Raw genomic sequence first — 15,719 nt, 5'->3', positions numbered from 1 at the left:
GATATTTGTGGTGCAAAAGCGGGCTATAAGAGCGATCTGTGGGTACGGGCTATAATGAATTACATATTTTGACTCCGGCAAGTCAATACATTTATGAGAATATTTTGTATGTGCGGAAAAATATAGATATCTTTAAAAAGAATAGTAGCTTCCATAATTATAGTACTCGTAATAAAGACAAAATTAGCGCACCAACCAGAAGGCTGCATAAAACGAGTAATTCTTTCCAAGGCAATTGTATACGTTTTTTCAACAAAATCCCTAGTGAGATACAAGCGTTGTCAATAAATAAATTTAAATCGTACATTAAAGTAAAACTGCTTGCTAAGGCTTATTATAATATAAATGAATATTTAAACGATCCTAGTGCTTGGATATGAGTTGCTCCAGTAGGTATTATAGGTAACACGACTGAATCTCTCGGCTGCATTTCCAGACTCCCTGGCGATCGTCAACATCCACGACTGTTTTAATGTAAAGTGGGAACAAACCGTGATCCATGTGGTATCCAATTATTTCAGTATTATTATTATTTTATTATGTAGCCAAGTCCACATTTCAAGGATCGTCATGCTCGCTTAAATGTCATTGCTTGTGGCGGCGTCCATGCGTCGGGTTGTCTCTCTCCCTAAAATATGGCGAGGGGGCCGATGGCTGGCCATGCGTCATACTCGTGAACGGGTGCTACTTGTGGTGACTGGTCGTACTTGAATTGGTGTATGCGGTGATGTTAATTATTTCGACTATGTGTTTGCGTGTTGTTCCCACGAGAATGTAAGTGCGTGCTCCTATTTCACCATGCCTCCTGCTGATAGGGGACAAGTCTTTGTTTTTATTTATGTTATTATTATTAATTACTTAAAATGTCATGTGGAACATGGTATAATGGTTGCAGCTCCTTACAAACGTTGTGTAAAAAAAAAACATGGCGATTAAAAAGAGTGGCGGAGAGTTTATTGCCAGTTCTTCTCTTCCGTTCTACGCCCTTGATTTGAGAACTGGCAGTAAATGTAAAATTAGAAGCATTAATATTTATTTCTTTAATGACGAATCACAAGTGTACATTGTGTTACCTACGTGAATAAATGATTTTTGAATTTTTGAATTTTCAAACGTTAAATTTAATTTTATCAAAATCTCGTCAACTTTTGTATGCAGTACATTTATTGTTTTTGTTTCACATGAGACATTTCTTTTATAATTATAATAAATAAAACTATTTCGGATATAAACACAAATTTATATATTATTTACACGATTGATTGATATTTCGAGGGTTGCCACAAATGCAGTCTCTCGCTACCTATGACTGCTATAAATGAAACGATAAATTCACATTTATTTCTATTAAGAAGTTCTTATTTTTAATGCATCCACTTAGGCAACAAAAAATATAATTTAGTCTAGGCTCAGAATATGATTTTGTCCCATTCGGTGTCGAGACCCTTGGTCCGTGGGGTCCTAGCGCTTTAAGGCTTTTTAAAGAAATATCAAAAAGGTTAGTCACTTAGTCACAGGAGACCAAAGATCTAGCACGGACAAAGAATTAGTCTAGTTATTCAAAGAACGCTACCAGTATCACCGGAACCTTGCCTAAAGGGACTCCTTTTAATAATATATTTTAGTTTATGTTAAGGTTAGTTATTTATTTCAATGTATAATGTATAGAATTTATTAAATACATATTTAGAGCGTTCATATTTTTATATGTGTAGATTTATTAAGTTAATTTTATATGAAGAAAATTCGCAGACTGTCTCCATACTATTTATTCATATAACATTGTTTGTGCAAGGTTGTTGTACGTAGTTCAGACAAAACCCTCTATTGTCGACGTCCACCGGCGCTTCAATATTGTCTGTATGAAACCAAAGACGGAATGGTTTAACTGTACCTGAAAAATTGACAAAAGCTCAGAAAATAAATAACTTACAGGGGTTAAGACTTCTTATTTATACAAGGTTGTATTGCATTCATACACATTAACGTTTAATTAAGTTTATAAAAAACAAAAGATAGTCAAAGGAGACGGTTATATGTTACAAGTTATTACCTACATATATTCAAATTCTATTATAAGTTTAAAGACTGTAGTAGCATAGTTAAATTTCGATCAATTAAAAAGATTTATCACCTTACACTGTCCATTTTTTACCCTTGATAATTTAATACGAAATAAAATAAATAGTTAAAATGAAATATATATATATTTATATCTAACATAAAATTATATAATAACACATAGATTTACGTATAAAAACCTAATAACGTTAATTCACTGTGTTCGTCAGCCCTCGTTTTGAAACAACACAGATTATTATTTTTAAATGTGAAATAATTATTATAGAGAAATAACTAAAGTTTAGTTATTGTAAAATTCCTTTGAAAGTCTGAATATAAAAAATATAAATTTTGCTTCAACCTATATATTATATTGTTATATAAAAGCGTTTCCAACGGGGAATAATCGTTAGTCAGATGCGGTATCGTAAATTTAAAACAACTTTTATTTAAAGGTGAACGCACCCAGAAAAGTTGCCTTTACAGATATTTTATTTAAAATTTAGTGCTTCACGACTGATTTGAGAGCGACCGCTGATGCGAAAACCGCTGTGTGAGTTACAGAATCGCAGGGCTGAGCTGATTTTGGTGAAATCTTTGGAGTGTGTTTCAAATCGGCAAAACACGGACCAAATTATTTAGCCTAAAATATTTATCTCTCTTTCTATTTATCTATCAGCATTTGTTCCTTTCGTTACTCTTTATGGGCTCAGTAATTGTCAGCAGAACAAGGTAATATATTATTCAATTGGTAGATGATATTAACTGATGAATCATGTTTTGTAATTTGACAGTTAACAGAAGTTAAGGCGTCGAGGGATATTACTAAAATGTACAATAATGGACCTCACCTTTCATTTGCTAAGCACATTCAGTCTCTTGGGGCAATACGTAATTAATTTTTTAATGTTTTTTTCATATAAATGAAATATAAATTTGTGATTACTGTTGAAAGATAACGTTTTGTTTTAATATTGAACATAAAAATGCTTGTACAGGAATAGAAAAGTCATGTTATTATTATATATTGTCATCTTGTCGAAAGTGATCATCCTGTTCTAATTATATATAAAACATAATTACGGCTGATAGAGTCTTATAACATATTTAATTATCTGACATTTAAATATTTAAAAACGGTCGGAATTTAATGTTCTATTAGTTAAGAACTCATTTTAAGCTTAGGGAATTAAAGCGTTTTAAGCATCCGCTTGTCAACATCTGGTTAACATATTTAAGAATTTAAAATTACTGCTAAAAAGTACTTTAACTTGACATTACTTAATAATGTCAAATATATTCACACCACTGTAATTTTATCAAAGTTTAAGTTAGTTATTTCGAAACGAAACTAAAAATCGTAAAAATATATTTAAATAAAACAAACGTGACGCAATGTCTAACTCCAGTACAACTAAATAGACAATCGCCCCTAGAAATGTCCAAATAACGTTGGAGACGGAAAAATACCTATATCTGACTCTCCGTAAAGAAAAGGACTACCTACTATGAAGCGAAAATATAAACAGATACAGCTTCTCTAAAGCGAATTAGAAAGCTTTAAGGAGCGCCAGCAACATATCAAACCCCTAACATACGCCCCACCCCAGTCTATACCTTACAGCGTAGAAGATGAAGAACTGGCGTGAGAAATAGAGTGAAAAGGGTTAAAACTAGAAAGAAGAGGAAGCTTAACACGTATATTAGTCCACAGGAATAATTTTCAGTTTCAGGAAAATTGATCTCTGAAATTAAATTTAATTTAAAAATTGATTCTATTTAGAAATTGATAGCATATACAGAATAATTATATCATAAATTACTTACTCAAGACCGACGCAGATTGCATAGACAAATCAGCTGAGAAAGTCCCACCACAAATCCTATCCGTGCATAAAGCTTGCGCTGGCTGTATTCTACCAACATTTGCGGCACATGGTATTAACAGCCAATCGTTGGCACAATTATTTGGTCCAACTCCAGAACCTATCATTGAGTTAACTGGTCCATTACTGTTGCCACTTAACGTGAATGAACGGGATCGATTGTTAACTGAAAATGTTTTGCATATAAAGTAAATTATGAAATCATCTCTCGAAGGCAATTTGAACTAGGTCACTCCGACTTCTAGCACATTAATGTATTTATTTATAGTACACCACATCATATATAATATATAATCTATACTAAAATACATGACAATCATTGTGAACATAAATTAGAAAAAAAAATAATCAAATTATTACACTACCAACAGCAAATTTTAGTTTTTTTAAATATCCTATTTAAAAATACTTTTTGGTTAAGCAACAACAAGTATTTATTGTTAACAAGCATTTATTTATATTAATGTTCTTAATGACCTAACCTTTTAAAGATTAATATTTTTATCAATGTTTTTGATAAAATCTCACGATAAATAGTTTGAAACAAATTACCGTATAGAATCTCATCATCGAATTAAGTGCAAAAATTTTAGCCCTATTTTCTAGCGAGGTGTCTGTTCCATGATTTCCTCTTAAGCAGAGAGGGTTATTGGCACACTACCAACTTATAAATTATGTCTGTTCGTTCCAACTAATCTTCACGGCACTTGTTGGAAATGGGGCTTTTAGACTTAGATAAGACAAGATATAATGAACAAATACACAAAAAAATCATACTTATTGCTCTCTTCCAACTAAAAATAGTGTTGACATTATTATTATTTTATTATTATTATTTGTTGATTTATTATATTTAGGGAGTTTAGGGGGAAACGGTATTGTGTTCTTCCACTTCGCTTTCATTACTCTAGCCGAAAAACAAAAGAATGTGAATGTCTCATCCCTACTGATAAATTAATTATTTTTATTAATTTGTAGACATCTAAAAACCGATCGCACCTGAGAAACAATGAAGTACCCTTTTCAATAAATCGATTACCATAAGAGGGTTCAAGGAGGGTGTTAAGCAAGGTCATACAAAATGATATTTAAATCATAATAACGCTACGATAGCTTTTCGGTTATTATTCTTTTATGAAGATTTTAATATTCACACAGTAAATTGATTATTAAAATGGTTTTAAGGTATACGCACTTTATAGTCCGTATTTAATGTGCTTCAAGAAACTCCTTCGATATGGTAAGCCAAAAACATATCTAATATTTTCCAAGGCGAGTTAGCGATTAGTTCTGTATCTACCAAGACAATGTTAGTCGTCTTGACCAATCGTTTTAACAAGTTGAAACGAGAAGACAGATTTCACTCATTTACTTACTATCACTTACTGTTACCAAAGATACATTTTTAAATGTTATTTTTATATTATATCTTAGAAAATTGTTAATAAATAAGTACATAATTAAATTTGGAGCTACGAATCTTAAATATGATGTGGCTGAATAAATGCTTTTTTCTTCTATCTTTCAGAATAAGGTTGTTTTAGAAAAGACTACAATGTTATCGTCAATTGTTCACCACAAGCGTCCTATGTCATCACCGAAATATGCATGGCACTTTCTTCATAAGTGGTAGATACGAATAAATTGTCAACGTAATCGTAATTTTCATCTGTTACATATAGTAATGTATCCATTATCTATATATCATGTAAAGGGTTTGATTATATTTTTCCAATTTATTGTCTATTATTTTAAGTTATGGGTTACTAATACTGCTAAATAAAAATAAAGATAATAAAACTTCCTCTGAGATCTCTGGAAGGTAAGATACTAACCTGTGTCCGGACAAGCTGTATATTGAATTCCGCAAAAGTTTCTTTCCATTCGAATACAAATACCATAATCTTGATTGCTCAGTTGTAAGCCAGAAGTGGGGTCGTAGTTAAACGAGCGCAATTGACCGGAAACTCCAGTGTAATATTGAAGGCATCCCTCGTCAGCTGAAAGTCATATTTATAACTTTTGTTGATAAAACTACTGTATTAAAAAGTATTTAGAAACAAAACACACTAGTATTGAATGCAATTGAAAATATCCTAAATTTCTTGTCATCTTGTCTTCTTCTAAAGCTTAAAGTCGTAAAACGAATTAAGGCATCATTTAAATCATTGATATTTTAATTTTTTTTAATTATTAAAAATTATTTTGCAGCCGTGTTGTGCCAGTTAAATGTAATTGGAATTTGATTCAATTATAATGTTATTTCGAACTATATTACTTACCTTTATAAATAGTATCACAGGGTATTTGAGTAACTTTTACTTTCCATATCCTTTCGAACGATGTACCACCGGCGACAAATGTCAATTTAACAGGATTTGTTGTACCTATTCCAGCATCAATGTACACTGAAATATTGTAAGTCGCAAAGTTTCACTTTGACATATATATATAGGATTAATAGTTACACATTTATATATTAATATTTAACACCTTTCCACTGTACTTACTAATCTTTTTTCTTTTTAGTTTATTAACTAGTCAAGCAATATATATAATAGGTACTTAATGTATATACTTATCACTTAATTATTAATATATGGATAGTCATAATATAGATCAGTCAAAATCAAAGGTGAGGTTTCAAAATCATGAAACCATATATACTTTATAGCATAGGATAAAGCATCGCTGGTATCGCAAAATACCCCCTTCATGTCTGATGTCCCCTATGGTAGCACATAAAGCGGTCTCTTTAATTAATCAATTATGTATATCATTAGACAAATACTGAACAGGTAACAACAGTGAGAAAGGTTTCCAGTAAAATAAAATAACATTGATTGAAAATTATGCATACAACTACAGTAGATCTAAGTTATATTATCTAAATTCTATAGTTCTAGATAAAAACACAATTGAGTTTCCTGAAAAACAAAATCATTGTACGATTCAGAGTAACCACCATGAGCTTTATTAATAATCAACGGGCGTAGACATTATCCGTTTATTATTATTAAAATAATTATACCGTTTTTAGAGGACATACAGGACACACGCAAGGTTTTGGAAGTTGTGGTAGAAGATGAGGTGTCAGGTCATATTAATTAAGAGGTACTCAACTGTGACTGCCCTGGTTCGTTCCACAAATAGCAGGCACTGGGTTACCTCCAGAAACAATGAACTGATCTCTATTACATACGTTGTTCGTTTTCTCCGGACCGGCTATCACAAAGCGATCGAAGTCTAATCTAGAATAATAGTTAAGTTTAAATATAATGAATGTATTCTGTAAGTAAGTAAGGAATTTATTCCGGTCATCTGACGTTTTTGCCCGCCTAAGCTCCTACAAAAGGTTAGGATAGTAATATAAACGACGATTACCTATCAAACAAAATTACTATGTTTTTTACGACATTGTTGACCCATGAATGTTTCACTGTGCCTATCCATGGGTGAGAGGATTGCCCGTTCGGTCCTACTATAAGAGGTCGCGAATAAAATATGAGTATCACTTTATATTTTTTATTCACTCGGATAAATTACCCGTGACTTGTAAACCTTGCGAATTTTAAGCGTCGTTCCCACAGTAATGTAAGTGTATGTACCTATTTCCCCGTTTTCATATTTTGTATAACTATAATTAACTGATTTAACATAATGAGGAGTATGATGGTTTCAGGTGCCAACAAACATTTTGTAAACAACCTTGGTGATTTAAAATCCGCGCAGTAGTTTCTGAGTTGTTTTGTTTGTTGATTGTTTTATAATATACAGCGATTTGCGCTTCCACCAAGAATCGAACAATAGTCCAGTTTTACAGAAAAAAATTGTTTATATTTTTTGATGCAAATAACAAAGTACTTTTTTCTATGTAACAAACTTAAAGCTTATTGTACAATGCTTGCATTGGATTATTTACTGGTATGGTGCTAAATTGGAACCGTATTATGTATTCATATTAAGGATATTAAAGCCATTACCTTATTTGACAGACGGTTGAATGTGATTTGTTTATAGTAAGTTCACACGAGCCAGTGCCATCATACGGCGAGGGATATCCAGAATTGACAAAATATGTACCATTCTCCGATGATGTGCTGCCGCAAGATGTCATAACTTCAAAATAAATGTTTTAGCCTATTAAATTGCATATTTCTAGCTCTAACTAGCCTTATTATGTTCACGTAACTCACTATGATTGACTTACACCGCGTCCTATTTAAAAAACTTTTCGCGGCACTATAGGGGTGGTACGTTCTACATCGCAGTCAGTCGTAGTATTAGAGGTTATGGTAGCTTTAGTAATATTAAAAAGGCTTCATCTGTTTTTTTTTAATTTACCGTTTATTTTATATATAGTATAGTGTTGGTCTAGTTGAGTGAGACGTGATGTCGTAGGTTCAAACCCTGGCTGAGCACCAGTGATCTTTCTGTCTATGTGCGCATTTATTAATCCATCGTACAGTGAAGGTAAACAACATGCCTTAAACCCAAAAAGTCGACAACATGTGGCGTCGAAGGCTGTTCACCTACTTGTCTATTAGAAAAGCAAATTATCACGAAACATATACAGAAATCTGAGGTCAAGAACAAGGATTGTAGCGCCACCGGTTATTATATTTTTATAATTCATAATACTTACAAACACAACAGAGACCAAAACCATTAGCGCAGTATCCATTAGCCGAACCGCCTCTGGAAGAGCACTCACGCGCAGCCATACACGTTCCATTGTCACCCGAAGCGCCAGCGCATCCGCCATTTGGAAACGTTACGACCGTAAATAGGGAAAGAACTATAAAAGTTGTTAAAAATATGTTTCTATACTAACTATCGAGAAATAGTTATGTGTTAGACAGTATCAATACTCTTTAATGTTAATATTCTACGGTTTCGATATTTGTAAATATGTGAGGAACATGTATACTAACTTTTTTAGTATAGTAGTTTATGCTAAGAGTACATTGTCTTCACATATAATTATTTAACAAATGTAACAAAATATTGTAAACCTATTTTAAAAGAGTAAGTGTGGAGTTTCTTGCCCATTCTTCTCCACACGAAACTACCTTTTGGAAGGGGCAACTAGAATCTTCTTTATATATTTTTTTTGACGTTCAAAAGTGCCATTTTAGATGGTCTAATTGAAATAAATGATTTGACTTTGACTTTATTATATTCTCAAACTATTTTATGTATTTCTAAATATTATTATTATACCATATTTTTATTATCCAGAGAATTGAACACTCGGAATTTAAGGCAATAGCGCTCGCTAATCTAACTTAAATATTTCAATTGTTGTAGTTTCGATTTCAAATTCGTCTAGCAATTGTTTTAGCAATGTGTTTGATATACTTAAAGTACTTACACCTGCCCTCCTTCTGCACTGGCCAAAAACGCGATTCCGATTTCCTTAGATCTTGATAACTTTTCCTAACAAAACTTCGGTTCAATGGAAATATACTGAAATTTTTATTTTTCGCTATCCCCGTACTAAAATTAACATCTACACTTTGGCACATATGTGACAAAAATATGAAAAACCAAACTCGTGTCATCGTGAACAATGAATGTTAAAAGGAAAATGCTTTCTATTTATAATATAACAACGGGAAGGAGAACAATGGTATACAATTTCTCTTATAATTTGATGGTGACAATGTCTTTAAATATACATTTATTACATGCATAGTGGTTCAACAGCTCGGAACGAAAATTTAGCACCAATAATGCGAATGAAATGTTTCACACTCAGATGACGTCACGGAATCATTAGTATGTAATTACTGGTATGGTAAATGAAAACATGAGGAGATAGGCCTGACACACGTCCAGTTTTGAATGCTTACAAAATACTTATTAAAATAATATCAAGTTGTTTGTATCCCTAGTTCCACTAAGTACCAGTTGTCCACGGTGTCCAATTGTGCTTACTCGGTGTAATGAAGACCGTGGGACACTTTAGTATAGATATATACTATAGAAACTTAGATTATAGATATATTCTAGACATGTAAGAAAGCAAGCGTGCGTAGTATCGAGCTGCTACGTTTTGTAATTAAATTAAAACTTTTTTTTAATTAAACTAGTTTATATAATTTGATTTTTAGACCTCTGGCGGCAAGCAACATAATTAGTTAGTAATCATTTAAAACACTGATTTAAATAAAACGAGATACCACAACATCAATTTTTATTATAACACTGGTTGGATTGATTCACAAAATAAGAAATATTCAGTATTCGGGCTTTTAAATATGGTATAATTGTAATTAAACCGGTAATTATTTCTTTTTTTTTTCAATACTATGATAGCGAAGACAAAATAACTGGTACACGTATCGATGTACAATAGAGATTAAAACAGCAGCAATTAATACCACTTGAACCATGTGAATCCCAGACAGATGATGGGAAAGTAATATGAAAAGAATTCGCTGAATATTTTTCAAATGAAGGGTTATTGGACTGGGCAAGTAAATACTATTAAAAGACGATAAAATAAAGATTTTTTGCCCTTAAGGATTGCCCTTAGACATGAGTTTTTTTAATTGATTTTTACTTGATTAATCAGCTCCTGCACCAGATTTAGATTTACATTCTCGGTTAAATTCACCTACGAGTGATCGAATCTTTTTTTCAATTACTTTTTTATCCAAATTAAATTCACTGGCAATTTACATCCAAGCATCGTGATTCTTATTTCGGTTTTTGTAGTCCTCTGATTAGACCAGTGCAGATAGCCTTTAAAATAAATAAAAAGTGAAAAAAATAATAGTAGGATGAAACCTATTGGAAAGGGAGGATAATATTATAAAAATTAAAGGAAAAATAATTTACGGGCGATCTGAGGTCGGGAAGTGGTGGGGGGGGGGGGGGGGGGGAGGTTTAAGGGTAAAAAACGGTTTATCTCGATTTCCGGCAAAACTAAAAGTCCTATCGAAGAAAGTTAAATGGCAAAGTTGTAGGTAATAAAAAGATCTAAAACATTTGTATTCACACATTTTTCACATAACCTCAAAATTTATGTGAAAAATTCAAAAAACCAAGTTTTTGGTTTTTTATTTTTATCTTTTACAAAAATTTATTTTTTCAAACGAAATTTGGTGCCCTACCCCTTCCCGACCTCAGATCACCCGTAAATTATTTTTCCTTTAAGTTTTATAATATTCTCCTCCTTTTCCAATAGGTTTCATTCTACTATTATTTTTTTAGGTTTCAAAAATTATCGGCACTGGTCTAGATATCGTGTTCCACAGTACTTCTCTTGCTTGAAACATTACAATTAATTTGTACACATCTTCGTTATTCCAATTATAACCTGACATATTTTATTGCTTGGCGCATGCGCAACCACTAATCTATATACGCACAGCGACGCACGCTTAATTAAACAAAGGGACGGACATAAGAATTTGAAAAAATAATCCATTATAGAAATAATAGATTAAAATCGATTTTTTTAAAGTGAAAATTAATTTTTGTACGCCATTTTAATGTTAAAAGTAATCGATTAAAACTCGATTCTTTTTATATTTGAAAATCAATCATAGTCGATTTTTCATCTGCCACCTCCCGACATAATGTCTGGTATTTTATAACCCGGACCTCGAACTATCAGGGATATTCGATATACATCGATGTTTACTATTCGATACATTGAATAGAACCGATGCTTTGAAGATGTATTGATATACGCGATGCGTTGATGTTTATCACCCTTTTATCACCCTTTCGATAAAACATCGAAAGGGTGATAAAACCAGTTAATTTCACAAAAACTCAAGTTTGAATTGAACACTATAATTTAAAAGTAAAATAAATTTATTCAGGAGCACAATGTTACATACAACAACACAACTGCCCTGCGATTCTGTAGCTCACTTCACGAACTCACACAGCGTACTCAAAAGGCATACACTCAGCATCTATCAAATATCAAATTTCACCTAAAATCTATCAAAACGAGACTAGGTTAATTTAAATTTTGATTATTCTAAAACTTTAAGTTGTGTTTATAATTTCTATTATTTATATTTCATTAATAAAACCATGAAAAATTAAATATTTAAGATATTTATTTTGAAATTAATTCAAAAATAAGGAAAAAAAAATAGATTAATAAAAAAATATATTATTTTTTAATCGATTTTTCATGCTAAAAAAACAATCGATTAATAAAAAATCGATTTTTTATGCAGAATGTCACATCCCTAGTCACTGACGAGACACCAGACAGCGCGCAGCGACCGGCATACTCTAAATGCCCCCCCCCCCCGCACCCTGCAAAAGGTTTGCAAACAAAAGATAACACATGTTTTATTTTGTTATACATTGTAATTTGTTAACTTGTTACTAAACATTTTCTAACGGCAATGTGGGAGCACCATAAAAAAGACATCTATAACATTAAATATGGGAAATATTTAAAAAACTAAATCAAACTCATTCCACTCTTTTAAGTAAATTACCTTTTGTCTCTTACTGCCAAATTATGTTTAAGCGGTGACGAAAAGAGTTACTTAATTGAATTATATCGATTTATTCTGATTAAGGGCTCTAGATTATTACTACATCTCGCTTTAACACAATAAAGTAAATTAGGATCAAACGTTTACCGTTGTATGTACAATAAGTTGATAATATGTAATATTAGTAAAATTTAATTTTAGAATGACTTAACTATCGGTAAAAAGAAACATATAATTGTTGAATATTTTCACAGACTGTGGAGGGGTCACATATACCAAAAATAAATCTACTACGGTAAATGTTTCGTTTAACATTGGTATTATTACATTATTAGACCACATTTAATAGTAACCATAAGAATCCTATTAATACATTTCGAGTAGGTGTTTTATGGTTTTAACACTTATTACAGTAAGATGGATATTGGACATATTTATTTGTATATGTATTAAAAGATAATTTTAACCACTAAAACCAAACAAGCAAGTGTAAAACTCATTATCTCATACAAATTAAATATAAAAACTTTATCTTAAAAACCAAATTCATTCGAAAATATATATACTTAGTTTGTTATATATATAGGTCCTTACATATGAAATTGGCGTTTTACGTTTTGGCCACTTTGACCTCAAATATCTCCTCTTTGGTTGAGAATTCAAAATTAAAATTTTTACAGCTATTTACTCATGTATCGTTTGTGCTTCGATGACCGTCATTCATTTGTTTTTTTCTTCTGTTTTTTTCGGTTTGCGTCACTCATTTTACAAAATGGAAAACTTAAAGTATCGCATTATTTACGAGTACGAGTTCCGCCGTGGCACTAGTGCTGCGGAAACGACTCGAAGGGTGAATGATGTGTATGGCGGTCATGTTGCAAAAGAAAACACAGTTCGTTTTTGGTTCCAACGTTTTCGTTCTGGAAATTTCGACCTGCAGAACAAGCCCCGTGGACGGCCTGAGACCCAAGTTGATAATGAAGTATTGAAGGCTATTGTGGAAGCGGATCCATCGCAAACCACGTCCGAGTTAGCTGCAGGCTGCGGTGTTAGTGATAAAACTGTTTTAATTCACTTGAAGCAAATTGGGAAGATTAAAAAGCTTGAAAGATGGGTACCTCACGAATTGACTGAAGCAAACCGGCAAACGCGCGTCGACTGCTGCGTTACATTACTGAACCGGCACAATAATGAAGGTATTTTAAACCGAATCATTACCTGTGATGAAAAATGGATTCTTTACGATAATCGGTAGCGCTCAGCGCAATGGTTGGATCCTGGCCAGCCAGCCAAATCCTGCCAGTAAGCGTTTGGTGGACTAGTGCCGGTATTGTTCATTGCAGTTTTCTCAAATCTGGCCAGACTATTACGGCTGATGTCTATTGTCAGCAATTGCAAACCATGATGGAAAAGCTAGCGGCTAAACAACTTAGGCTGGTCAATCGCTCCACGCCACTGCTACTTCACGACAACGCTAGACCACACTGCACAACAGACGGCTACCAAATTAGAAAAGCTTCAATTGGAATGTCTAAGACATCCTCCGTACTCCCCGGACCTTGCTCCAACAGATTACCATTTTTTTCGAAATTTGGACAACTTCTTGCAAGGGAAAAAATTTAACTCTGATGGGGCAGTCCAAATCGCCTTCACAGATTTTATTGATTCCCGTCCGACTGGTTTGTTTAGTAAAGGGATCAATGAACTACCTATGAGATGGCAAAAGTGCATAGAAAACAATGGTTCATACTTTGATTAATTAAATATATTATATTTAAAAATATTCGACTTTTTGTTCCTCCCATACAAAACGCCAATTTCATATGTAAGGACCTAATATTATAAAATCTTTTCTCTTTTGTAAAGAAAACTGTTGGCAATAGGTTTCCAATCTCGTTATTCTGAGATTGTCTTCTCCGTTTAAAAACTTTTTTCTAGTTTTTATTGAGTTGTTGTTAAATGTAATTTGTTTATACACATAGAGCTTTGTTAGTAAATGATTCTTTTGTATTTTTGTGAATCCTTAATTCAAGAGCTTTTATGATCGCGCGTGACACTAATTCAAACGCTAGACACAATAACGACTATATACAAAATAAAGGCAAACATTTAGTTTTGTTAGTAAGCAAATATCAAGTTACACTATTAACCTTTAATATAATTATTTGACTTCTAATGCATATATACGTATACATTTTGACAAGCGAAAGCAATTACGTTATACACCAATTTATCTAAAATAGAATTTCACCTTATATCTGCATAGCACAGATAATATATATCATACAATCTATTACGCTCTCTCAAAAAATACATTTTCATCAAAGGCACACTCATTCACCAAACAATATTAATTGTTCCATTTTTCTAACATTATATAAAAGTGCAGGCCGCTTCTCGAAACATGCCGCACTTAACGATATCATACGCCGGTCACTTGCCACCGTCAACGTTCCAAGTCTACTTGAACCGAGTGGTATTGCAAGAGACGATGGCAAAAGACCGGACGGTATGAGTTTGATTCCAGAGATGGGCCGGGTACTGGTATGGGATGCAACCTGTTCAGACAGGTTGGCCCCTTCCCATCTACATGGAACCAACAACAGAGCTGGTGCGGCTTGTGAAGCGGCTGAAAAAGCTAAAGCATGCAAATACAGGGGTCTAGGCTCAGAATATGATTTTGTCCCATTCGGTGTCGAGACCCTTGGTCCGTGGGGTCCTAGTGCTTTAAGGCTTTTTGAAGAAATATCAAAAAGGTTAGTCGACATCACAGGAGACCGAAGATGGCAGCTACCTCGGACAAAGAATTAGTCTAGCTATTCAAAGGGGGAACGCTGCCAGTATCTTTGGAACCTTGCCTAAAGGGACTCCTTTTAATAATACATTTTAGTTATTATATGTTAAGGTTAGTTTACATTATATAATATATAAAATACTTTTATATGACTATAATTATATAAGTGACATGCTACAATTGTAAATTGCACACTTTGATATTTTTTGTTATAGTAACAGTGAAGGACATTTAATATAAGTGATATAAAAATCTTATACTGATTTTTTTTATACTGATCAGAGACAACCTTAAGACCCTATTAATATTATGATAAACACATTTAGTCCTAATACGTTACATAGTTTTATCGGTGAAACCACAAAACATTTAATAAAGAACTGAGTCACACGGTCTCTGTAATTGTATTATTAGTACCTTCAGTAAACCACCATTCTCGTTTTGGCGATTTGCCTTAATATTCGCGCAAGACGTATTTTTTCTTTACTTTCGATACATATT

The 15,719-nt window shown here is 32.7% G+C and overlaps 1 protein-coding gene across 1 annotated transcript; it reads right to left on the bottom strand.

Moving 5' to 3' along the window:
* Positions 1-1,753: 1,753 nt before the first annotated feature.
* On the bottom strand, positions 1,754-9,830 carry LOC125062580. Its single transcript, XM_047668588.1, has 8 exons — positions 9,322-9,830; positions 8,593-8,745; positions 7,931-8,066; positions 7,071-7,198; positions 6,230-6,355; positions 5,783-5,947; positions 3,889-4,113; positions 1,754-1,894 (listed from the first exon to the last, which is right to left on the bottom strand). Exons 1-8 carry the CDS (start codon positions 9,509-9,511, stop codon positions 1,773-1,775), a joined length of 1,245 nt encoding a protein of 414 aa, XP_047524544.1. The 5' UTR covers positions 9,512-9,830; the 3' UTR covers positions 1,754-1,772.
* Positions 9,831-15,719: the final 5,889 nt, after the last annotated feature.

The sequence above is a fragment of the Pieris napi genome, chromosome Z (genome assembly GCF_905475465.1).
Source record: "Pieris napi chromosome Z, ilPieNapi1.2, whole genome shotgun sequence".
Classification (NCBI taxonomy): Eukaryota; Metazoa; Arthropoda; class Insecta; order Lepidoptera; family Pieridae; genus Pieris; species Pieris napi.
This window is presented reverse-complemented; position numbering and strand designations above follow the sequence as displayed.

Coding starts and splice junctions, on each gene's coding strand:
- LOC125062580 (XM_047668588.1), bottom strand. CDS start 9,511: ATGACACGAGTTTGGTTTTTCATATTTTTGTCACATATGTGCCAAAGT. Junction 8,067..8,592: donor TTTTGGTCTCTGTTGTGTTT/GTAAGTATTATG, acceptor TTTATTTTGAAG/TTATGACATCTTGCGGCAGC. Junction 4,114..5,782: donor TACAGCTTGTCCGGACACAG/GTTAGTATCTTA, acceptor AAACATTTTCAG/TTAACAATCGATCCCGTTCA.